This window comes from Hippichthys cyanospilos, chromosome 5, assembly GCF_059441005.1.
Source record: "Hippichthys cyanospilos isolate Australia breed blue-spotted pipefish chromosome 5, RoL_Hcya_1.0, whole genome shotgun sequence".
In the NCBI taxonomy this organism is placed as follows: Eukaryota; Metazoa; Chordata; class Actinopteri; order Syngnathiformes; family Syngnathidae; genus Hippichthys; species Hippichthys cyanospilos.
Window position 1 is genome coordinate 1,093,909 of NC_142373.1, and position 27,535 is coordinate 1,121,443.

Here is a 27,535-nt window from a genome sequence, read left to right on the forward strand (position 1 = left end):
TAAATTGAGACAGAGTGTTATACATGTCTTTTACAAGTTGTATTATTGAGCATGTGTGACTCCCTTACTTTTCCTAACTGACGATTAACTTCGCTGGTGTATTATACTTTAGTTAGTATCACCTTCCTTTAAACTGCCGGTATGAACGGTAATGTAATTTTTGTACCAATGGAATAGTTACCCGTTGGTGGTGGTACCTAACTGAAAATTGCAGTTACAATGTATACAATGCACAAAATAATGATCGTTCATCACAATTTTTTATCACAGTATTTATCCATTTACATTGCATTTCTGTATTATTATGGGACACGGTGAATACCTTTCACAACCTGCTCAAAGCCACCAGACTTTGAACGCCTCACGCCAGATCTCGCGATAAATGTGGATGGTTACCAGGGGAACGCGATTTTGAAAAGTTGGAGCCGAGTTTCGTGCAGATTGGGCACTCTTGTGGGTTCAAGAACGATGCCGGTTCTACAATCTGCATTTAATATTAATATTGAATATACTTTGCCCAGCATTTGCAAATGAAGGGATTGGGGTAGCGTGGTGCCATCGCATTTGGAATTTCAATGCTTTAACTACAAGGTTGGTATTTCAGCTTGTTGCTAAAGCTAACTTGCTAACGCTAACTCAAAACCTATCAAATCTTTTGCCAATGTCTTCTTACATATGTATCCTTGTGAACATTAATGTTGCGTTGTTATTTCCCACCGCGGTGTTTAAAATGGCCAGTATTTTGTGTGTTCGCTCATGCAAGCCCGCGGGCTGAAAGCATCGACGCGCTAAAATTCAATAATGTTTGTGTGTTTGTGATAGTGTAGCATTAGTTAGAAAACAAGGTCGACTGCTAACCAACTAATGGTCCACATGCACTGTAGAACTGCACGGCATCGTCTTAATAGTTGTTTGGCATGTGTAGCCCCTTTCATTGTAGCTAAGCAATCCGAATGAGATGTCATAGAAGGTAGGTTCAGTTCTATAACATTGTAGCGATAATAACAACGAGCAGGAGACATTCATTGTGTTATTGTTTCTGCACAGGTATTGAACCCGTTGGCCATTCTTCAAAATGCCGTCCAGTCAGATTCTTCAACCAGTCTTCAAGATGAAGCTGGATGAGCTTTTCCTCACCTGGTTGGGCGATCCAAAAACTCAGGTGGTGCTCCAAGATTGCCTACACCTCATCAAAAGTGGGCATCACGTCGATTTAAGCAATGTGGGCATCAAGGAGAAGAGCACTCTGACCTCCAACCAGAACAATAATGTGGCATTACAAAAGAAGTTGGCGGAGAAAAAGCAAGCAACCTTCATGAGTCCGCCGTTTGCCTCTACCCTGCCCTCGGGAAGCAACGGGGGCGCCAGGGTGACGGGAGCTCATGGAAGGATCTTACGGAGGTCTGTCAGCTCCAAAAAGGTAAGTAATCCAATTCAGTGTTCCTAACATTTTTATTGATCTTTTTTAACTGTCAATTTTTTTTCCTTATTTGATTTATAGAATAATTATATGGCACAGTATTCAAATAAAATTGTCCTGAAATAATTATCTTATCAGCAAAGACATTATGTTACGGCTCTATTTTGCACAATTTTTACAGCAGCCAGCTAAAAATGAACACTAACTGCTCATTCACTAATTATTTTCTCTTCTTGATCCATTGTTTTTTAATCTAGCAAAAATATTTACCTTTTTTGTTTTATCGGAGGAATAGATTATTAGATGGAATTTTCAATAAAATGTGAATTTGACAGCTGCAGCTCAACGATTTACTTTATAGCTTAATGTATTTGATTGGAAATCAGTAATTTGCCTTTTTCCTTTGCCCACCCATTTTTGCTACGGAATTCTGTACCAGTCCCCTTTGAACATTGAACATTTACTCTGGTATGGCCTCTAAATGGTTTTGAGGGGTCTATCAATGGAGCTTGACTAAACAAGATGTATCCTCTGTGAGCTCCCCAGTGTGGCCACAAGAGGAGGCTGAGTAGCATGTGAATTGGTTGTCCACACAACATTGTCCCTCAAGAAACTCCCCATAGTCATAATTACACGGATGCCTTCCAAATGTTCCAGCCTCACCCATGAATTACTGTGCATGGCCGTGCTAGTAATACTGGCTGAGCATATTGCATATTTTTTCCTGTTTCAAGTTGACTTTCTGGAGGTCTGCAATTCTGTTTGTCTTCTACCAAAGTTAGTATGGCTTTGAAATGTTTGCTATCATGACAAGCTGAGAGGCAACTATGTACAAGCGCTGGCTAGTGATGCAAACTGTACATATGGTGCATGTGTTGGTGCAATGACAGTGAGGAAAGAAGCCAGGTGGAGAAGGCATGGGGGGGTGCACACCCTTCTGCAGGCTTCACCTTCTGCATATCCTTGGCATAACACCCGAGGATGTGTTTTTGTACTGTAATGATAAGATTATGTACATGAATACATGCTCTATTACTGTAGATCAGGTGTCACCAACACGGTGCCCGCGGGCACCCGGTCGCCCGCAAGGACCACATGAGTCGCCCGCGGGCCTGTTCCAAAAATAGCACATCTCATAGAGAGCTGCGTCTAAAAATTAATTTTGTTCTGTTGCTATTATTTTTTTAATCACACTTGTATGTATATAGATTTAAAAAATACTATCTTAAAAATACTTTAAGGTTAACGCGCACAATATTTACCTATGGGCAGTAAAGTAGAGCTTGTGGGATGTGGAGAGTAAGCTAGCGGGCGCTGTATGCACTTTCGTACCCCAAAAACATGGCAGAAAAAAGAAAGAAAACGTATCTCTTTCACAGTGAATGGGAAGAGGAGTTCTTTTTTACGACTGTAAAAGAAACCTGCGTGTGTCTGATTTGCGGGACGACCGTGGCGACAGCAAAACGGCACAATGTGGAGAGACATTTCAATACGTGTCACAAAAGCTACCATGATAAATATCCACCTGCAAGCGCCCTACGGGCAGAAAAAGCCCGTGAGCTAAAGACCGCTCTGGGTAAGCAACAGTCTTTTTTTACGAGGCCGGCCAAAAACTCACAAAAAGCAACCGAAGCCTCGTTTAGAGCTACACATTTTCTGATCAAGAAAAAAAAGGCATTTACAGATGGAGAAGTTGTCAAAGAAGCGATGTTATTAATTGCTAACACTGTATTTAAAGACGAGAAAAATGGAAGCGACCTAATCTCCACTCTTTCCGACGTCCAACTGGGGGCATCTACGATGGCAAGACGAGTATCAGCTATGTCCAGTAACTTGGTCGATCAGTTGGAGCAGGATCTGGCGAAGTGCAAGTGGTTTAGCCTCCAGTGCGATGAGTCCGTGGACAGCAGCAGTACAGCGCAGTTATTGGTTTTTATCCGGATGGTGTTTAATGATTTCTCCACAAAAGAAGAACTCCTGACACTACTGCCCTTAAAGACAACTACGAGAGGAGTTGACATTTATAACACGGTGAAGGAGTTTTTCGTGCAGAAAAAGGTGCCATTGGAAAAGCTGGTAGCGGTGACAACAGACGGGGCTCCTGCTATGGTCGGCCGACAGACAGGTTTCATCGCTCACTGTAAACGTGACCCAGACTTCCCCAAATTTCTGCATTACCATTGCATCATTCACCAGCAGGCGTTGTGTGCGAAAGTGATCGGCTTTGGGCACGTGATGACTCCCGTTGTGAAAATCATAAACAACATCCGCTCCAAAGCAAAGCAGCACAGGATTTTCAAGGTACTATTAGAGGAGATGTCAGCAGAATATGGGGACCTACTGCTACACACAGAAATCAGATGGCTCAGCAGAGGACGAGTTTTGCATCGTTTTTTGTCTCTTTTGCGTGAAATCAAAGAGTTCATGCAGTCCAAAGGCGAAGATGTCTCACTGCTAGAGGACACAGAGTGGACACTTGACCTTGCATTTTTGGTGGACATTACTGGGAAACTAAACCTCCTGAACTGCCAGCTGCAAGGCAAAGGTAAGACTGTTGTCGATATGATAAGTGCTTTAAATGCATTTAAAGCCAAAATGAATGCATTCTCTGCAGATTTACAGAGAAAAAAAGTTCTGCACTTTCCCTCTGTGCAGTCAGTGCTGAAAGACAATGCTTCTGCATCTGAGACATTTGAAAAAGTGGCAGAAAAGTACATTGAAGTAATAAACAGACTTGGGCAAGAGTTTGAGAATAGGTTTTGTGACCTTCATCAGCTTGAACCATGTGTGTTCTTCATTTCCAACCCTTTCATGAATGGGGACACAACATGCTTTGCTGAGCAGTTAAGTGCAACGTTCAACTTGGATGCTGGACAGGTGGAGATTGAAATTATAACATTGCAAAATGATCTCCATCTCAAAGCCTACCAGGCTGCACCAAACTTTTGGCGCCTTGTTGACACAGAGAAGTACAGTGGAGTATGCACAGCAGCCATGAAGGTTGCCAGCCTGTTTGGCTCAACCTATCTCTGTGAATCAGCATTTTCTGACATGAACTTCATCAAAAACAAACACAGAACACGCCTCACTGATGCACATCTGAGAGACTCACTCACAGTTGCAGTGTCAAGTTACACACCAGATTACAACACACTGGTGAACAGCATGCAATGCCAGTCTTCCCACTAACCAAGGACGGATACCAGATGTAGTCAGTGACAACATGGTAGTGCCATGGCAAAGTTGAATTAAAATATTGAAGAATTGTGTTCAATTTAAAAGTGTGTTCATGACATTTAAAAGTTATAATTTTGTTAAACATAACACAGACTTGGCCATTAGTTCAAAATGTGAAATAAAAAATGTATTACATATTTAAAAATATGTAAGTTGATTTTGTTTAACATTACATAATTGTTAACTTTTTGAAACATGTTGCAACATAGTTCATGATTTGTTAACAGGGCATGTCAGTGGCTTGTGCAAATGGGATATTTTTTGCTAAAATGTAGTGATGTAAGTGATCATCTGAAAATGTAACAAATACTGTGATTAATAGAGATAAAGTGTTGAATATTGATATCTGTTTCCCACCTTGTTGTCATTTTTGATAATCATTGTTAGAAATCATTAACATGATCAGTGTCTTTACATAGGTGAGTATTACTAATCATTATAAATAATGTATAACTAAAGGCAAACTGAGCAAATTTGTTATTTCAGAAGAGCGTATCAAACTGGTAGCCCTTCGTATGATTCAGTAACCGTGAAGTAGCTCTCAGTTTCAAAAAGGTTGGTGACCCCTGCTGTAGATGCTGCACTCAAATACTGCTTGCTTCTATAGATGCATTAAGAACTTGTTTGTGTAAATTAAATTCTGGATTAATTGCATGATTAGTATCTTCATGCAACTGAGGGTAGTACAGTGCCCCCGTGTTACGAGATTAATCCGTTCTGCAGTTGGGCTCGTAAGGCGAATTCACCCTATGGCGGGAAATCCAAACCTATGTTAAAAAGCTAATGCATTTAGAACCCCAGGTAAAAACATCAAAAGTGTACATACATATTAAAAATTGTTACCAAAATAGTATCATAAGTGCTACGTATATATATTATACATGAATACAATCAGAAATCATAAATGAAAAATATATAAAGGATTTATTTACCTTTGAGTGGTGTTTGCTATGCCCATATTCCCTAGTAAGGGTAGCCTAGGCTAGGCTAGCTTCGTATTTCTTGATTATCTCCAGCTTCGTTTCCATATAAATCATCTTCTTACTTCTCTTTAACATCACTATCAATCTTGGGACCCATGGCGAACCCATTCAAGTTTGAATTAAACAGTAAAATGCACTATAAATATGGTTTTGTAACCACTCGCGATAGAACAAAGCTTTACCATCCCGCCATTTTGAAATGTTAGGCCGACCAATAGCAGACCAGCATTGTAGTGACGCGTTATAGGGAGGCAAGTTTGATGGAAACTGAAAATAAGTGCAATTACCTAAAAACGCCTGCAGATGGAGACAAAACAACACAAATTCAGCCAAGCCCCTAGGGTCATGACAATTGTTTTTGTCGCAAAGCAGGGAAAATACCGTAAAGAGGGAATGAAAAAACTCTATTCCACATTGCAACATGAAAAAAATGTAAGACAGGTACGCTCTAACCCGGGGGTCCACTATACTTATGTGGTTCAAGCTCATCTTTTTTGCTTGTTAAATGCCAAACGGTTTCTATGCCGAGGCTATTTTTTTTTCTTCAAAATGTTAAAACAGTTGTTGTAAAAATATAATTGTTTAAACATGGTATCAGTGTAAAATACAGTATTCTTACAATTTTCAGATAAATTAATGCAGTGAGCCACTGTATATTTCTAGTCTACTTTTTCTATTGATTGCAACTCAGTATCGGCAGATGCTCAAAGTCAAGTAATTTAGACTCAGACTCAGGTGTAAAAAAAAAAACAAAAAACTGAAAAGTGGGCGGGGCATGACTTAAAAAACGTTTTGCCATACATTTTTTTCTATAAAGAAAAAAAAACCACTCCTTAATACACCTTTTCAGGGGTTGTGGGGGTCTTTTTTTAACCCTTTTTAAACACCTTCCTATACATGGTCATTTTTTTTCTCATTTAAGAAAAAAAACTCTTTAGCAATGTGTGTCGTTTATTTTTATGACTATTTACAATGTAAAGTTTACATTGTAGATTATCACTGATAACAACAAAATTATGAATGAACATGTGGACTTATGTACTTAAAAATGGTGAAATAACTAAAACCATTTTTCTACTCAGGTTTCTTGAAAATTGCAACCTTTTGTTCTGATTATTTTTTTCACATTTTTGGCATTCTCCCAAAGTGTTCGAGAGGGAGTCACCTGAAATGGTTTTTAATTCATCATTGCGCCTTAAAATGGTTAATTAGTGGAATTGTTCTGCCTAAGTCAATTTAATACACAGCCAACAGCTCTATAGGGCAACTGTTAAAATTTATCATATGTTAAAATTCATTTTATAGCAAGAACAGTAATCAGGTAATTAAAAAAAAATTGTGGCCACCATGACTTGTCAACTCTGCAAAAACTAGTGACACTGTATCACTGAACTGCACCAACCCTCCTCGAATGTCCACCGTGAGGCACACTAGACTTTGAAAAGATCCTCTAAAACACAGGTGTCAAACTCTAGCCAAATCTGACCTGCCATGTCATTTTATGTGGCCCGCAAAATGCTAATTATGACTTCAAGGTTCTAGACTAAAATATCAAAATTGCAAGTTGTCCTTAACTTTAAAATGTTTTGAGGGAAACAACAAGAGTTTTAAAGTGTTGTTTTTACATTTGTGTACAGTTGCTAAAGGATTTATGGTGGCACTGGAATGGATTAATTCAGTTTCCATTGTTCCCAAGGGGAAAAATCTTAACTTGACCAGTTGGCTTTGGAATTTTATGAATAAGATCTAAAGCATCAGTTGGACATTATGTGCACTTGAGTGTAATGTGGCACGTCATGTGCTGGCCAAATGTCACTCAATATTACAGGAACTGTGTGCTTCTATTTTAAGACAACAAAATGGATTCCTGCGTACTGATGCATTCTTGGGCAGATTAGTGGAAAAAATTTGATTTATGCCCCGGTGATGCGACCACGCAACAGCTGGTGTGACTTTGACACCGGACACCGCAGAGAGTCCCGTGTCACCGTTAAATACCCAGAATTCCCCTACCGGGCAGAGGCGTGGCAGCACACTCATGCACTAGATCAGGTGCTCGTTGAGGATATTTTATTGACATTTTGTACATGACAGTTGTGATCGCATTGTAAAAGCTTAAGCTCTTATAGTACATGGACACCGTAGTTCATGTCTCCTATAGTCGCAGGTTATTTCTTCATAATGTACTTGGCTGCCTCAGTGATATTATAGCTATTTTAAGCAGGGGTCGCTAATCTGTGCCCTGCAAGTGTCTTTATTTAAAGTGGCTTGTAAATGAATGGAGGTTGGTATTTACATGATGTGGATGTAAGAAATATGAGCTACACTTGGAAGACGTCTTCAAGGTTTTCAAGTTGTTTTTGTGTCAAATACAAATGAATGTGGATAGGCACAAAGGAAGAACTAAACATATCTAGCCAGTTTTGCATGACTCAATTCGCTGAAGAAAAACTATATATATTGAATTCCAAAAACTAGTAAAAACAAGTAGTGTCTATGCATAGTGATCATTTGTTGTGCGACTCAGAGCAAAAGGGCTCTTTCTATTAAGGCATAATAAGCTTCTGAGCCAATGATAAAAAGAAGCAAACAGCTATGCGAAGCCGTTGAGTCCCAAGAGTCTCCTGGTGCAGGATTCTCCAACGCCTTGCAGTCATACGCAAAGCTTTCCACTTTCTAATGTTCACAAGGGCATTTGCAGTTGGCTCAAGAATACAGGACTCATTTTCAAACTTTTTTTTTCCACTGATGAGTGACTATTAGCTTACTTCATTCTAGTTGCATTATGCTGTGTGTTATTTGGCTTTGTATGTGTAAAAAAAAAAAAAAAACATGTTTTCATAATTGAAAAGAATGTTTTGGACTTTGGATGTTCCACTGTCCACCCCTTGCAGTCTTGACAATGAAAAGTTTCCGTAGCTGTTGTCTCTAAGGATTAATTGTAGCGTAACTTCTCAGTGTATTGTTTGCTCTGGTAGGTGCAGCTGACATGACAGTTGTTGTGGGAACACCGTTGTGAAGCAGCTGATCTGCTCATGTCATGTTCCCACTTTTGGCCTTCACTGAAAGCCTCATTTTGACCGTCTGTGACACCTAATTTTGGCCCCCATTCACATGTCCCAGCACTTCACTGTATACGCTTGCATTGAGAGATTATTTACCCTCCTTTGGTAATGTTCCCTGCAAGTTGTGTCTTGCATCGAATTCTTAACAGCTTTTAATTACAGACTCACAGAATTTCTTATCAAATTAGCAGGGCATAAAATTCAAACTGTATTTAGCTCCACGGTGATGGTCAGCGTGACATTTGCATCACAACAACATTTTTTAGAACACACACATTCTCACCCATTATGTTACAAATGGTGTTACAAAATGTTACAAAAATCTACAAAAAATCTTTGATTATATAGACTAGTAAAAAATGAATCATTAAATAGTGGTCTGCCTACCTCACATTTAAACTTGTTAAACACTAACATTTTTGACACATTTTAATTACATTTTCAAACAAACATGTATAAGCATTAAATATTTGAAAAATATTGTGTACAAACTGAAGTGTAGGTATGTTCTCTTAAAAACTGGGGTCTGTTGGGATAATATGTGTGTGAAGTGCACAGTCCTGGTTGCAAGTCTCTGGATATGAGCTGGGGCAGAGAGTATGTCCTGAGTAGGTAGCTAGTACTAGCTTGTACTATTTACCAACCATTCAATAAATGGCATCTGCAGCCAACGCTCTCATTTTCCACGCGAGGGCATTAAAGTAATTAACTGCCCAATGAAAGCCCATTAAAAAAGCATAGTGGGTGGTAGGGAACAATGATTAACCAATTTATAGTACAGTAGGTGAAGACTTTACATGGAACCGCAGTATAAATATACTTTGTAAGCTTTTTGTTTAAATATGTGCTCCTAAAATGTGCACAAAACTTCGCAATTCAAACTTCTGATTACTTATTTGATTTGTAACGTAATGAAACAGTGTATTGTAAAGTCGTGCGACTTTACACTCCTGTCACTGAAATGACACTTTTTTTAAACATTACCTATATAATTAATAAGATTGCAACAACCTGACCCTGGAACAGATTACTTTAATTTCCATTATTTCCTATTTGAGCATTTATGTATAATTGTACAAATAAACTTGTAAGGTTCTATTGTGCATTACTAATTCCCAAGGGCTTCACACTCGGACTGTATATTATTATATTCTGGTTGTGGACATATTAAAGTATGCGGTGTGTCCGATTTATTCATTGTGTCCACTCCTTACAGCAAAAAGCGATAGATATTCAACACAACATCATTACGTCCGCTGACAAACTGCATTCATGGTGCAGGCTTTACTTTTGGTTTGCATCCAAGAAAACTGAGCAAAACCCCACACGAGCAGACAGTTTCATCTGATCCACTGGTTGTTTTGCACGTTTGTTTCCACGTGTGGCTTGAATTGATTAGCATTAAAAGCAGAAATCATAACAAGGTGCCTGAGAGTGGAAAAGCCATCATCATAGAAACAGCTTATCAAGCTTGTGCAGTGTACTGAGTGGGGATAACAGGAAGTGCGGAAAACGGAGGAAAACGTTGGTCTTTGTCATCCTGTCATCTCAAAATAATGTGCGCGGGTGCAGCCGAGTTCATAACATAACATTACCAAATATTGGTTTGTTTACGTGGCCATGGTGAGCATGTGTAAATCAAACGGGCTTTTTTTTTTGGCTGTGTGGAAGGTGACATTGTTAGATCAGCAACATTGTGAGGAATTGATGTAATTGCCGTCACTTTTAGGACATTACCAGGCGCAAGCGGTCCACAGCACCGTCGCAAACAGTGCTCACCCGGTGCTTTTAATAGGCGCAGACGACTTCGGACATCATTCTTTGAATTTGATGTGTCCCTCTCTCCGCCATGCCCCTCCTTCCTGCACCGTCGCCCATCAACTATAATAAGATGTGGAATGGCTGGCAGCCCGAGCTCGCAGAGGGAAGGCAAAACAAAGAGAAGCATAATGCAGGAAGCAGAGCACTTGGATGTACTGTATGCATGATGTACGTCTAGTAAATGTGTCTCACGCTAATTTAGACGAATCTATGAGGAATTTAAGATTTGATGGCTTACTGTCATGTGAAGTTTATTTTGTGCTTTGCCCCTTGATTTTGTTCTTTGTTCTTGAACGTTAATGCTTAGAAGAGAGGCTTTGCTTTATGAGAAAAAAGGTACAAATTTACATCAATTGTAATCTCAAAAGAAAACATGTTGTTTTTTTTAAAGTTGCTGTCATAAGAAAAACAATATTTTACAATTTGTAACTAAGAAAAAAATAAAGGTACTGTATACTTTTAAAATTTTGTCCATAATTAGATAATTATTTTTCATGTACAACTAATACCTTAACCCTAGATTTTTTCTGTGACGTTTTTTCTACTTTGCAACTTTTTTTGTGTCTCATCAAAGATAAAGCATTGAAAAAAAAGCCACTACAGAGCTGAAATTTTTGTTGGAATGTTAAAAGAGGCCAAAATTCTCAAGGGCACCAACACACTCAGAAAATGATACTCTGGAACATTATTTAAATACATTTTTTTTTCCATTGATGCCCATTCTAAATAGCAACTTTCCATATACACTGGACCCCCGGGCTTACGTTTTTTTCACGTTACGATGTGGAATACTGAGTTTTTTCGTCCCCTCTTAAAGGCATTTATCCTGCTTTACAATTAACATCAGCAACTGTCATGACCTGTGGGTTTGGTTGTTTGTTGTTTTGCCTCCCTCTTGAGGCGTTTTTTGGTAATTGCTCTTATTTTCTGTTGGCTACCCCTGCTGCCACACGTTACTACAATGCTGGTCTGTTATTGGTCGGCGTCTCAACTCCCTAAGATACTGGTCTATTATCGGTCAGCGTGATGGTGTCACGAAGATGCTGGTCTGCAATTGGTCGGGCGCGCGGGCTCACAAAGATGGCTGCCTAAAGAATTGATCTTGTGTGAGAATGCTTACAATGTCGTATTTATTATGCATTTTAGTGCTTAATTCAAACTTGAATTGGTTATCCATGAGTCCCAAATGTGCTAGTGATATTAAAGAGAGAAGCAAGAAGATGATTTGTATGGAAACAAACCTGGAGATAATCAAGCTAAGCTAAGATATCTTAGCCTAGGCTACACTTACTAGGGAATATGGGCATAACAAACGTCGACTCAAAGCTAACTGTACTATTAACCCTTTTGTTTTGTCATGCATTTCTCATCATTATGTATGAATTGTTGTTTGAATCCCGTCAATGGGCCCTCGACTGTCGGTCAATGAAGAACTTGATGCGTTGAAACGTTTAACACAACTAATCCAGTAAGTGGTGCCACAGCGTAGTTTGTGAAATTTCTTTACAAACACTCGCTGCACAGCGGGAGTATATTATTCAAGTAAAACAATATGGATCACAAGAGGAGTATGTACGTTTGTTTTTGCTTTGATGCTATAAGGCTTTTTTTTTTTGCTAGTTCGTGCTATTATTTGAAATAAATGTGTTGGCGCCAATGTGTGCGTCTGCGTCTGTGTTTCTTTTGCTAATGCAAAGTTCCTCGTCCGTGTTAGTTTTGTATGTGCAAATTAGGATAGCCTGCGAGTCTTGATTCGGCCCTAAATGGTTTGTAGTTGGGCCTGCAAGTCTTAAAAGTGGGCCTCAATGTTTTTGTTATGATGACATTACAGACTGTGTGCATGAGGTGATTTGTCAGTGTGCTGACAAAACGTGCCTAGTGACTGAAACGTAAGATTCAACTATTCATCCATTGTTTGAATATGAATTCTATTGGATGAGGGTGTTTTCAAGCGTTCAATAAAATTTTTGTGCACACCAGTAGTCTGCAGCTAAGAGGGCATGCCTTTACAAAAACCTGTCTAGTGCCTAGTGCAGAGCTGATAAAATAAATAAGTGAATAAATAATTCACTTATAAATAAATAAGTTAATAAATAAACTGCCGAGTGATTGTTGTGTCAGCATCAGTGATTATTGGTCCGCTGATTGAAAATGGGGAGGTTAGGTGGCACTCTGAATAGCACGTCCGCCTCACAGTTAAAAGGACCTGAGTTGAAATCCACCTGGCTCCGACATTCCTGTGTGAAGTTTGCATGTTCTCCCGGGTGGGTCCTCTCCGAGCACTCCGGCTTGCTCCCACACTCCAAAAACATGAATGGCAGGTGTATTGGACATACTAAATTGTCCTTAGGTGTGATTGGGTACGTGAATGCTTGTTGGTCTCTGTGTGCCCTGCATTTGGCTGGCAACCAGTTCAGGATGTCCCTCGCCTACTGCCCGAAGCCTGCTGGGATAGGCACCAGCAAGGGTTAGGGTCAAAGTGCCCTTGTCAAAAAGTGGGCATGCATAAACAAATTCTGCTGCCATGACTTATTGACATATCCAATGCTCTAACTTTGTCATATGAAATGATCCACTAATATTTTGTTTTTATAAATATATACGAACAACAACGTTAGTTTTTCTATTAGCAAAATTATGCTACTATTGTCCATAAAAGGGATATCGTTATATTTTTTTTTAAATAACTTTATGTATGAATAGGTCTGATGCCACTGACCATTTTGAGTGGTTGAAAGTAAAAATATATTCATAAATGGTTTTGTTATGACACCTCAAAAGCAGTGACATTTTTTGAAAGAAAATCAAAAGTCTACTATGTTTTTCACAAGCCCCCAAGGGTTAAATACCATGTTTTCCTTTTGCTGTCAACTGAAACTAACATCACCTGCACTCAGTGCTCAGATAAAGACCAATCACAGGTCACCTGTTGTCTCGGTTTAGTGTTCACAAGCTGAGTCATGATTGGTTGTTACCTGAGTCCTGCGTACATGTGATGGCATTGTCAATTGACAGCAAAATTATATTTAAATCAAATTGTATTTGTATAGCATTAATTTGAAGGCATTAATTATGCAGGGAATATTATTTTGACAAATGTGAACTCATTACTGCCGCGTTTGCTAAATAAGTTGGGTATCCCTAACCCTTTAAATGTAAAACACCTACAGGTATCTGGATGGTCCTATGAAAAGTGGAAAAGTGGTAGAAATGTACAATAATAAATTGATTATGATAATAATAGTTGTTGTTTTTTTTTTTTTTACAAAAACCTGCAATTTTACAAAGAAAAAGTTATCACTGTCCAAATGACCATCTTGTTTGAGAATTTTGACAGAGGATACTTTTTGTAAAATCTTCATCTAAATAATTCTTTGTACTGCCCTTTCAATACAGTATGTGCACATACATATTGAGATGGCACTGGGGTGCTAAAAAAATTGTAAATTGTTTCAAATATTTCTTAAAAAGCATTTCACATTATTTTTTACGTGCATCGTATGACAATCCCGTTCTTTTCATTTTCTCTTTTGCAATGCAACACGAGTGTCGTGTTGCATTGCAAAAGAGAAAATGAAAAGAACGTAATCATTGTTGCCTCGGGTAATTTTAACTGTGGATGCAAGTTGTGGAAAGCTTGTAAAGTGTCGTGCTTGAAATTGACATTGAAAATCTGTACCCTGTATCCCAGTCTCCTCTGACTCTTTCTATGTTTGAAGTTGCTGGAAGTTTGGAACTAGTGAATCTTATGTACTATACTGTGTCATCCTGTTACTTAGGCGCATCCCACCCCATTGGTGGGTAAGCCGCAACAACAGGTCTTCGTTTCTTTGCGTAACCTTCCACAAGCGCACAGGAATGCAAACTGGAAAGGGCAGATCCGATGCGAGCACCCCTCCCACCCCATACGCAGAGAGAGCGAGTCCCACACACAGACGTTCTGTCACTCCTTATCTTCCCGGCAGTATTGAGGAGAGCGCTCCCTTTGCCCCCAGTGTACTGCATGTGTGTGCTGTGAAGCAGCAGGCCGAGTTGAGATTGCGCGATCGAATCTGGAAGGGGAGAGGGAGTCACAGTAGCAGCTGCTGCCTTGCATTAAGCCACTCTCACGCTGACAGAGGACAAGCGCAGGGATACGCACAACCTCTCCAAACAACAATAACGCCTGACTTGCTCGACCTGTCTGGACCCCCGCTGGATTTGTTTATGTATTCCTCGTGGTGTGTGTCGCGAGGATGAGGATGAGAGAGCTGTCTCTGCGTCAGGACCCTGACCTGAGGAAGGAGCTCGCCCTGCTGGCGCGAGGCTGTGACTTTGTGCTGCCCTCGCGCTTCAAGAAAAGGCTCAAAGCCTTCCAGCAAGGACAGGTCGAGGTTCGTATGAGTGCGCTGGACTTACTCAAGGCACTTGTATTTCATGTTGGTTATACTACTTTAGTAGTTCTGACTACCGGGCACCCGCCAACTACTGAGCACTCATACATTAAAGTTCCTGTCACCCAACCATTCTTGAAGCTAATAGAATAAATGTTCCTTTGATCCAGTGACATCAAATATGAGCCACATTTACTGGGTAGCATTTCTCTTGTGGTGTTTTTGTGTCGATAGTTGATTCAGTTTCAACTCAGCCAACTTACCCAATTCGGTTCCTTTTTTTTTCCACTTTTAATCAATCCGCTATTTAAGTAACAATGAAAATAGCGTCACCATCAAGTTGAATCTGTGTACTAACCAACTGTCCAAAAACTCGCCAGCTTCTTTGAGTTCCCAGGCACTGCTTTGTTTATCTTAAACTGGTATTGTACACTCGCATCTAGGCCTGTCACAACATTTTTATTTGATAAAGGTAGTGATATCTAGTCTTACTCTTTGTAAGAAATAGCTTGCTTCCCATAAAAGCAACTCAAGTTTAGCTTACCACATAAATGCAAAGCACCCAGCTGCAACTCCAGCCCCTGCTAATGATAGCGACAAAGACACTAATGTAGCAAGCCATATCACATCCCTTTGCCAAAATAAACTTGAGAAAACCCTGTTTGAGCAAGTGTGCAAAAGATCAGATGGAAGATTTTAATGTTAATTTCTAATCATTTTGCCACTTACAAAAGAAAATGGCACCATTCTTCCTAATGAACGAAAGTTAAACTTGCAGCCAACACATGGGACTAGTCTCGAGTACAGCAAAAGACAAAAGATTACAACTGCATCTGATAGGCTTGATTAACACTGCAATCTTGGTACTAAATCCGATCTGTATCCGATCTCTGAAAATCCGACTTCAGTCTGAACGGCCAGCTCGCATTCATCCGACTCGCATGTAACAAACGAGTAACAAACATTACAATTCTGCACTCATAAAAAGCACACACAGGATAGTTTCAAGGTGTTCATCATTCAAACACAGGTTATATACAGGTTGCATTCATTTGGAAACGTGAACATATAATAATCACAAATAATCGGATTTCACACAAAAAATTTTAAAAAAGGAAATCGGAATTGAGCATTAATCCCTGCAGTGTGAACCAAGCCTCAAAGAAATTACGCAAGCCACTTTTTTTGTTTTTGTTTTTTGATCTACTTACTACAATATCACATTATATCAACTAAATGTTTAAAAACAAAAATGTTTTGTTTTTTGGGAGATTAATTTTTTTTTTATCTCGACGACTTAAACACAGTACAGCGATCTCACGTGAGCTATAATTTCTCTCGATGCAACTGAATGTTGCATAGCCTCGCTGTCAATTTTGGCACTCAAAATGAGTATTGGCAGCCATTTGCCATTCTCTTGAAGTTCATGGCAATCGCAAGAAATGTTTGCAGAAATCATAATGCATAAATAAGAAATGAAACCGTGAAAAAGAACAACGTTTGCATGATCACAATTGTATCCTGCAACGCCTCACAAAAATAAAAAGCATTTTTGGGCGTGACACGCAGACTAAACTGGGATTTAGTCGTAGAACTTAACTCCCACAAAGGTGAACAACAAAAACAAAACAAGAAAGTAAAGAAGCAGGGTAAGTGAATGTTGATGTCCTTTGAAAACAAACTCGCATGTAAATAAATGACAATGTATCAAGCCCAAAAAACTATTGTGTCCATTTTTATCCAGACTCATTAAGTTAATGTCATTGACAGACATTAACTAGACTTAATGTCACACAGCTTCTGCAGAACGAAGAAAAGGTTTTGCCACACTTCTTTAAGACTTCTCAAATTTAAGTGTCATTCAATAATGGCAGCATATTTGTTTTAAAGCTATTTTCACCGCTTTAAATTGACTAACTATAATTGGTTTGCGCCTTCTCTGCTGGCCTTGAATAACCTGAAATTATCATAACTATCATAAACTATAATAATTAGAATAACTACAATGAAAGTCAATTTAATTTTTAATTTATTTTTACTAAATATATATATATATATATATATATATATATTTTTTTTTTTTTTTACATATAAAATCATTCTCCATATTCTGTTCTTTGTGTGTCATATCCATATGGTTACACTCCTTCAAAGCTGCCATTTTAGTGTAGAGTTTTTAGCCAATTAGAATTCAGCTAACATGTGTCGCCTGGCGGACTTCCATGTAGACCATGTCTGCCTAGCTGGGAGGCGCTCGGGCATTCGCTTGAACAAGTAGAAGGCTTCTGTGCAGTGTGCAATGTTTTACAGTTTTGTGTATGGGCCCGTAAGTGGACGCTCACTGCAGGAAGGCGGTGCTATATTGATCCTCCATGTTTTTACAGTAGAAGTAGTTAAACGAAAAAAAAAAAAAACATGTTGCTCAACCAGCTAAGGTTAGCGTTTTTTTTTGGTTTGTTTTTTTTTAACCCACAATAGCTGAAGAAGAGCGAAACATAAATAACACTTAAAACACTTAAATTGCCTTTTGTAATTTAGCGTATATTCTTGTTAAAGCTTGCTTGCTCTTGGTGGACTTCATAAAATTTTGTGGACAAATAATTTGAAATTATGACTTATTCTAAGTTTTGGCACTTATAATGATAAGCTTTAATTACTGGTGCGGGTTTATTGATTTTTAAATGCTCTGAAAAAAGCCTGTGAAGGCCTAAGTGTGAAATGCATATATATATATATATATATATATATATATATATATATATATATATATATATATATATAATATATATATATATATATATATATATATATATATTAATAGACAGAGATAGAGTCTTTCACCATGACCAAGGTTTCCGCCGGATGGGGGCCAAATATAAAGGACATGTAAAAAAAAAAAAAAAAAAATCCACAAACATTGAATTTCAGGTCAAATCACATAAATCAATCTTAGGTTGAGGCAGTAACTGGCCAAATTACTTTTTTCTGAATTTAACTAATGTATTATAAGCACATGTTACACAATTATTGACATCACAAAGAATGAGATGAAAATTGAATAAAATGGCAAAAACACACTTTTAACTCACGACATTCACACCCATGTGACCGCCTCTCAAAGTTTGTTAATTTTTCTCTTTGTGTTTTTAAAACCCAAAGCCTTCCAAACATCTGTTTTCGCGCTGGTTGATTTCAGTGCTTACGCTATTTTTTTTTTTTAATTCATATATATATGCTACTTTAGCCCAACGACAAGATCTCGAGCGACACGAGAAGTCACATTAATCTATGAGAAAAAAGCCCTATTAAAGGAATTGACTCATTGTTTTATCAATATCAAGCTATGAAAAGGATATCAATTCAAAACGGACTGTCTGTGTTGCCATGTAATTTGGTGGTAATTTAATGGATGGTGTTTCATTTTACATGGACCCATAAACTGTGCTACCCTTCAGAGCAAGCATCTTTCTTTGTTAGCCAATTGCTCAGGTTTACCTTCGCTGTGTTCCACATTTACTGGTGTGGTAAAATCCTAGCAACTCCTGATGATTTCTTGCGTACCCCCAAAAATTAAAGTTTTCCGTTCCCAACATTATACTATTCTCCGTTAGCCAACGGCACAGGTGTTCCTTAGGCCCAGTGAGACCCGATGTTCGCAATATTTACTAGGTGGTGTTTTTTTTGTGCAACATGTTGCTTGTAGCACCACTCCTCCGTCCTTCCTTCAGGCCACATCACTGGGAATGTGTAAAATGTCATAAGGCTTAGCAAGTCAAGCTTCAGGCGCTCAGCTAGTGGTTAGCATGTGGAGTAGGAGGGGGACAGGGTGGCAGCAGAAGAGGTTTATGTCCATTTATGGACATGGTTTACTCCGGTACACGGTGTGGCACTGCGCACAGCAGAGGATTAGGCGCATTCATCATTCACAGTGTACCCTGAGCAATGTTTACAATTTGGACCATGTGGTCAGGTGTTACATGAGTTTGCAAGGCAGAAACAGACATCAACTAGAGCGGCACTCGTACACATTCGGCCGGACCGACTTGCTCAATAGTTCATATCTGAGATACCATAGAAGGGCTTGGTTAATACTGAAACTACAGCTTTTTTTTTTTTTTCATTTTTACAAGTAGGCATGCCGATAAAACAACCTAATTTCTAACCATTCCATTCCATCGCTCTACTGGTAGAGTTGGTACTCTATACAGGTCCAACAGTCTTTATTCTATGCTTTCCATGGGCCAATGTCAGATTCTGATGGTGACCTGAGCAAAAATATCACAGCATTAAAATGTAAAATTACAGCAGTTTTTTTTTCATTAAAATAATCGATTATATTTTTGAACAAAATACTGAAAAGTCGTTACATTAAAAAGTGTGGACCATGATCAGTACAAAAAATAAATGTATAAAGAAATATGTTAACATTTTTCTTGTATTTAGTTGTTCTTAGTTCCATTAGTAAGCTATATTTTTAAGACACTGCACCGCCCTTCCATAAATGTACATATTTGTGACACAGATTACTGCACTACATATATTTACTTAAATATTTTATTATTAAACTTTACACCATAACATTAGTGTTATCCCTGACCTTTTCCATCCTTTGGCAATAGGCAGGAAACACAGAGGACCGGAGTTGCCCTCGGTGGAACGGCCCTCGGACATCTTCCTAGACTGACACCCATCACTGACCAAACATAATAACAAGGAAGAAGAGTTAACACTCAAAATTCCAATGTATTATATAAGCACTCTAAATACCATTTTCGCCACGCTTTCTTTCGTCCTCACTGCTCCCGTTTTGCCGTGTTTCTCACTCATGTGAGCTTCACTCGGAGATTGCTCTGAGGACTGGCTTGAACAAGATTGGCCAGGCAATCGTCAATCAGCTCTCGGGCACCCATTTATATGATTGGCTCCCGGCGCGACATTGACCTATGAGGGCAGGAGTGGATTAAAACTCCTATATGCTCCAATATTGACAGTATAAGAGGTTACTGAAACGTTGACGTTTTACCACCGCAGAAAACCGTCAATAGAGTCATCGACCCATACTTACGCTGTTATGGACACCTGCAAATGACTGTATCATGCATAGCCATACTTGAGTGTTAAGAGGAACTGCATCATGTTATTTTTAACTTTTTACAGCCAAATGTATATGTATGAATGATGAAATGATGCAAATTGGCAATTTAATTTCTAATGAAATATTAAGTTGGGTTTTTTTTTTTTTGGTACGGGCATTTCTGATCAAGAAGTGAAACGACTCGACTAAAACCGCTCCTCGCACAGTGTGACTGCTGTGACCCCTTCATGACACCCTTCTTAACCTGACTGGCCACGAAACATTAACACTAAAAAATCTAACATAACTTTGCGCAGCTGTGATTTTACGTCAAGAAACTTAAACGTAGATGTAAACAGCACTTTGAGAGACAGCAGCAGAATTAAAATGCCCCATCAAAGAAGTCTTTCTACAGCATGAATGTTCTGTATAAATTCATATAATGCACTTGATTAATTTCTATACATCAAAACTAACATGTGCCTACAGCTATAGCCTCACCATCTTGTGCAATTGTGGGAATTGTGCCTGCTCTCATTTGTGATTTCATGGAAAATCTTTTTGCATTGGCAAAGTCTCGCCATGCAATCCCCGATTGAATGACGATCACAAACGTCTGCTGGTTTGTCTGGCCGTGTGCTGCCAAACACACACATTCGCCACTTCGACATTTTCTACAGTCAAACCTTTCACAAATCAAATTATTGATCCCATATACCACACCAAAATGGAGTGACCTGTGACTATTCATATGGAAATCGGGAATGCTATAGTTTCTCTCATCTGGCCACTAGCAGCAATAAGTTCAAATTGAGACCCTTCACCATGGAGATGATAATTGAGACAATGTTGATCCCACCTTGTGGCATCATGTTTTCCCCATGAACATCATGATCTACTGGAGGCCACATTTGTCAGTCATGTTGTCAACTCTGGTATGACAATCAGTTTCAAGCTTTTTTAGATGTATTTTTTTCAAGGTGGAATGACTTGTTCATGTTGTGACAGTTATGTTGTGTTGGGTTGACTTGGTCAAAGAAGGAATAGAACAGGCCTTGTTGTCTCATTTTGTCTTAAATCTTTTGACAGAATATGCTGGCCATGCTGTACTCATTAGTAGCCACTGCTATAAATCTGATGGTGTTTAAAGGGACAATGTGTAAGATTTAGACCGTTTTTCATTACGGATAGCATGAAGTGCTGCATATAGCTATAACAGACATGGCAGCCTCCGGAGGAGTGCCCCCCCCCCCCCCCCCCTATATAATATAATTTAATGATAACTAGACCTACGATTATATTTAAAACATACAGTTGGTTGTTAAGAACACATTTATATGCAAGTTTTTGAAATTTATTGTCATTGAATTTATTCCTTTTTAATGAAAAACGGTCTATATCTTACACATTGTCCCTTTAAGAAACAACCCACGAGATGGACTCATTCCTCTTCTGGCCTATGCAACCTTACCTCATACTGTGGGTTGTGTTATTCTTGGGAGTAAATCTTTTAACACTTGACTTAACCCAATGAGACTATCAGTAAATGCATGAGCAACACAATTTTCCAAGAAAATCTTTTCCACAGAGGTCCTTCAAGAAACCTATCTGTAACCAAAAAAAAAAATCCCATATTTATTCACCTCTTCCTTTTTATGCAGCAACCCAGAGAGATGAGACATTGGTACGACCATGTAGGCTTTCACACTGCAGCATGGCATCTTCCATTCAGGAAAATTAGATGATCCCAGTATCTGGTGTCACGCACCCTGTTCCTTGTCATTCATAAAGCAGTGACATGAGTGGGGAAATGGTAAAATATCCTAGTTTACACTGGCAGACTGACAACCTAAAAGTATTTAATGATATTCCAATGTGTATTAATCAACTAACCGTTGTTGGAACTCTCTAAAACACAAGGTTGTGGCTCAGCTCATCATTTTATTAGCTGCATGTGTTATTGCCGCTGTGTCTGCAGAAATGTCTGCCTTCTAAAAAGGCAATTTATGTACTTAACCTCAGTGCTTCTCGCTGGTTGCTCCCTTTAAGATATCAACCCAACTTATCTTTGTGTTTATTCTCGTAACTGTACCAAAAATTCTGTCTGTTAAAATTTCATCTTTTGCTTGTTGTGGCTGTAGCTTGTAATTGCGTAGAAGTGCACTATACTGGGGGATGTTACCTCGTTTCAATTTTTAAACCTGAGAAGGTACATGTTGTGAAACATTATTGCAGCCGGGGCCACAAATGATGTTGGTTTCCCAGACAGGCCAACTAACTAATCTTCTCTGCCCATGGAGACATCAAAACAGAGCGGCACTTGGCTGTTTATCATCTCTAAATAGAGAGCATGAAGTGTGAGTGGATGAAAGTTATTGCAGAGTCCTCAATCCAAATCAGCTGATGTTGTTGTTTGATTCCCTCAAACAGTGGCCTACCCAACAGTACCCTGCTTAACCAATTGTCCACTTAAAGAAGCCCTCCAGCACAAATGCACCTCTTTCCTAACGGTCTGGGAATTAAAAAAAAAAAAATTGCAGCACATTATTATGAGGGATACCAACATGTTTTTCCTTCATAACAAACATGTGTAACACATCTGAAAAACTGATATTTAAAAAAAGTTCTGAAATAGTAAAAGTTATATTACAAACTTTTGAACATGGAACCGAAAAAAAGACATTTTCTTCAGAGAATGATGAGTATGGAGTAAGAAATTGGTGCTTTACAGGGACTGAATGAGGCTGTAATACAATAAGGATTATACACAAAAGATGTAGAATCCTTATTCATTTTCCTTATGTATAAAGGATCATTACTGTGTACTTGTTTGTGGGGGAAAAAATGTGTGTGTCTGTGTGTGTTTATGTATATATATATACTGTACATATATATATATATATATATATATATATATATATATATATATATATATATATATATATATATATCCAATCCAAACAAATCACAGAAATTCATCGTACAGTAGTTTTATATGAAAGTGCTGGTATGTATTTTGAGGAGCAAATATTTATTAATCAATAATTATTTGATTTTTATGCCAATTTCATAAATTAACGGCTAGCTGTCAGCGCTCAAGTGCTCTGTACACTCAATCGTGCCATTTCAACCTGCAAATTCGGATCATAAGTCAAAACCCATGGGTGGAGATCTGGAGGAGGCAGAGGTATATTTTGCCTCTAAGCACAATTTAATAATACCTTTGCTTGTACCTTGGATCAACATTTTTGCCAAATTTTAGACAGCTTTTGGACAAAACTCCTAAATTAATCTGAATTCATTTGTGCACCACTGGACGTTAAAATATTATTTTGTTTTTAAATGAGCTGAAAATAAAGCATTTTTATTTTAATTCTATTGATTGGTTTCGATCGACGTTAATCGATCGTTAAAATAATTGTCAGCTTCTGTTTTTAATTCAGTATTATTTTTCAAATGCTTTTGTACAAATAAAGGCCTCCATTGTATGAAGAATGTGGTTTTCAATGGATTGGTTAAGTGATAGCAACAGTTCTTAGTGAGAAGAAGAGGAACTTACAAGGGAATCCAAAACCATCATGGTTTGTGATAGCATTAAGTGATTCACAGTTTGTGTCTTTGTGCGTGTGTCTTTGCATCAGGCGCAGGTGAGGACAGAGGAGCCCGTCAGCCGCGCGCTGAGCGAAAGCATTCCAAAGTTTTACTTCCCACAAGGTCGGCCCCAAGCCAACATTAACATCGACAGCCTCATTTCCAAAATTGAGGCGACGTTCGGCCAATTCCCCAATGAAAGGGCCACCATTGAGGACATGGGGCAGGTTGCCAAGGTGAGAAGGTGATTTGCAGCATGCCGCCCAGTCAGATGATTTACATGCTTGCCCCTTGGACACCAAAATTACGAGCCCAACTTCCTTGTGGTTTGAAAGTGTTTCCTCGGGGAAATTATCCAATGATGCAAGCCTACTTTTCCCCAGCACTTTTCTGTTGCAGTCGATTTCTTGAAAAGTCCTCAATAGTAACAACGGCGCGTGTGTCTGCTCAGGCCTGCGAGTGTCCTCTCTACTGGAAGGTGCCATTGTTCTACTCGGCCGGGGGCGACAGGACGGGCTTCGTGTCTGTGCACAAGTTCGTGGCGATGTGGCGCAAGTAAGACAATGGCCTCTTGTTGACGCTTTCAGCTGGGCCTCTCATACAACTCCGCCTGTTTGAACTGTTATTTCCTTGGCATCAGTAAACACAAATGATGGGTGGCAGCGGCCTTACAAACATTTGCACTGCGAACAAAAACAAGAGAAGAAAAACATGACTTTTATAAATGCATGAATACACAGTTGCGTGCAAAAGCCACCATTAGGTTAGTGTTGTTTTTGCAATTCTGTAATGACCGTATATAATTAGAATCAGTTCCCAGCGCAGGCCTCCTGAGACTCTTGAATTGCTTCAAACTACAACCTAATAAAACTGTTTTGTTTCTCGTTTATATACGCAGTGTCGACACAAAAGAGAAGACATATTTACTTTATTATGAAGTAATATTGAATCACAGTATTGTTGGCCTGCAGTTGGTCTTTACCCCCATTGAAATTGCTTTGGAAATTCTGGAGTGTAAACTGAATTGGGGAAAATTCAAAATCGCAAGATCGTACAAGATACAGACGCTCCTCTAAATACAAACATTTAATTTACGAACATTCAGATACAAACAGTATTATTTTGAGATTTTAACTCTGGTTTTGTATTAAGCGCCTTTTCTGTGTTACCATCATGAACAAAGCTTCCGCCTAATATACCTAGTAACCTTCCGCCCAATATAGTCAGCTCTTTGACCGTGATGTCGCTAAACAAAGAGTAAAATGACCCAGGCAGAATAGACACATTTACTGTGCAGTAATTAATTAGGATGGGCCAGAAGTGCTATGAAATACATTACGTAGGGAGAATGCGCTGGTGCCAATCTTCTCCATTATAGTTAAGCAAGACATATTCTGAAAGCCCAGACATTGCTTCAAAGTCTACTGTACCGTAGCAAGACGTGTATGATGCAAACAGACTTGGCATGCTTTTATTTTGAAGTTCTTCTCGGAAGCATGGTATAGCGACAACGGTCATCTTGGTGTTTTCCTCCCAGAGCTCCTCTCAGTGAAAACCAGAGTTTTTTTTCCAATTGACGTTCTTTATATTTTCAGCTGTCTTTGTTGTTGTTGTTGTTTTACAATTTACAAACAAATCCCATCTAAAGAACGTCCGTCCAGAACACAACGTTTGTGTGTAAAGAAGCGTCTGTTACTGCTGTATTTCTATTTGTCTGTGAATTATTTCAACACAGCTATGGGAATTGCAGGATATCACACAAGTGCTATTGCATACACTTTTGTTAAAGTCACACAAGCTTCTAAACAATGAGAATACAGTACATGTCAAAATCAAAACACCCTTTTATTCATTGTTTTTTTTCATGAATGAAACATTTTGTCCATGGCAGGTTAACGCTTAAAGCCGATATCCCACTGAGGGACAAACGGTTGCGAAGGTAGCGGCTCCATAGGTCCCCAGAGGTCACCACAAGGTTGTCAGAGATCACCAGACTCTGCTCTTGTCGCATCAAAGTTCTTGTGACCTCTGGCGATGCCTACCTAGAAAGAACCCTAAAAGACATCAAAATCCCTCAGTGGGATACCGGCATTAGTATTTGACATTATGTAGTGGAACTATTTCAAAGTGTTAAACAATATAGAAGGATTTAGAATTTACAGTCTTCAAGATAGGCCCCTTTTGGCCAGTTAACAAAAGACGTTTTGCTGAGCTTGGGATTTTCTCAGCTTTATGACATGGAAAATACTTTCTGAAGTCAAATGACTTTAATTTCACAGCTGTGCATCATCAAGAGTCAGCAGCTTAAGTTTCATCTCATAATGTCGGAGAACATTTGAATTCCAAGGGATTTCAAAATTTGCACTTGTACTCTAAATATCTTTAATATCTTTAAATATCTTTATCCACATCCTCACCAAAATGAAATGTGTACAAAACTCCAACATGCATAAAATGTTCTGATGTTTTCAGTGTAATATTAAACAAAAGCCATTAAATCACACACCTCGTAGAAACATGTAAGATCATTTGCACGTAACTGTATGTTTAGTGTGGTACGCTTTGGGCATGCCCTTGTATTAAGCATTCCAAAACCAAACAGGCCGACCTTTGACTTGAGCACATAATCGAGCTGTTCTTAGAATGAGGGGCCACAACAGATGCTCACCCCCCCCCCTTTTTTTTTTCTTTTTTAACTACCACAACTCAACACTGATAATTATCCAGAAGCCATCCAGAATTCTAATTTCAGAATGTATTAGAGCTGTTCTCATAATAGAACACACACAAAAAAAAGTTGCCTCGCCACCATCTGTTTTCTGCCCCCCATGCAGAACTCTGCAGACCTGTCACGACGATGCCGCCAAATTCGTGCACCTCCTGGCCAAGCCTGGCTGTAATTACCTGGAACAAGACGACTTTATTCCCTTCTTGCAGGTACTGGCCCGGCCGCGCGCACGCTCGCTGCTTTGGCTCGCCCTGTCGCTCACATAGGACGAATTCATATGCACTCGCCAGCCTCTTCATTTGGAACACCTGCCCGGGCTTAACTTTTGATTGACAGTGTCAGCGACGTATTACTTAAAGCAACAGTTGCAAGCACTCTGGAACATTCTACACAATATTTTTATTGTGCGCAAGTAGATGGGGTTCATGCATCAAAATCGTAGTATAATTCATATTTTCCTGGAGTTAGCCAAAGTAACACATGGCCCTTTGAAATTAACATTAAAAAAATAAAGGCTGAGGATGACTCAAATATTAATGTAATTAATATTATGTACCAGGATGTTGCCTGCAAGACTAGGCTTCTACCTGTACACGTTGCCTGTGAGTTTCCTTATTTTTTTATATTGAAATTACAATTAATAAAAAAGGTTTGTCACTGATACCAAAACACAACATTCCAAATGACCGTATGCCTATTCATCCCTGCATGTTGATCACTGTATTCATTACATAAAATACAAATTGACCATGTCATTTTAAAAGAAATGTAACCCTTTACTAGGCAGAGCGGCTGCATATTATGCATACGTTTTTCTATTTTTAAGTCCTAAACAGGCAAGAATTTTCCAGATTTTTTTTTCCCAGACCTTTGTATACTGTATCTGAGTGTCATCATTTTGTGATCTGTACAGTACAGGTAGGAGTACCTAATTTAGTGGATATGCCAACATCTGTGCATGAACCTGTACTACAACAGTGTGGTGGTTGTTGTTTCGGAAGAATATTCCATTGGGATGTGCAGGCGCTCTTTACATTTGCGATTAATTCCGGTGGCCCGCTTACTTTAATTTGTGCGCTAGTACTGGGGTGAGAATGTCTTTTGACGCCCGTGATGAATGAAAAGGCGATTGCAGTGGAGTAGATGCGACTGTCTGTGCCTGTTTCCCCCCGCTTGTGATTTATGAGTTGCGCTATGATTTGATTTCTCACAGTGGGAGTCAAAGAGGCACCGGAATAAGGCC

General features: G+C 38.9%; 1 protein-coding gene across 3 annotated transcripts in view; it reads left to right on the forward strand.

Annotated features, from left to right (window-relative positions):
• The first annotated feature begins 390 nt into the window (after positions 1 to 390).
• LOC148423101 (serine/threonine-protein phosphatase 2A regulatory subunit B'' subunit beta-like) overlaps positions 391 to 27,535 on the forward strand; it is a 33,212-nt gene continuing 6,067 nt past the window's right edge. For 2 of the 3 annotated variants that reach the window (XM_088415307.1, XM_088415308.1), the window contains exons 1-5: positions 391 to 591; positions 1,048 to 1,420; positions 23,615 to 23,800; positions 24,016 to 24,119; positions 26,399 to 26,501. In XM_088415307.1, the coding sequence (XP_088271433.1) occupies positions 1,076 to 1,420; positions 23,615 to 23,800; positions 24,016 to 24,119; positions 26,399 to 26,501 (738 nt within the window). In that variant the 5' untranslated portion in view covers positions 391 to 591; positions 1,048 to 1,075. Of the gene's footprint in view, positions 592 to 1,047; positions 1,421 to 14,491; positions 14,900 to 23,614; positions 23,801 to 24,015; positions 24,120 to 26,398; positions 26,502 to 27,535 lie in introns of those variants that run through there. The other variant, XM_088415309.1, reaches the window with a different exon arrangement.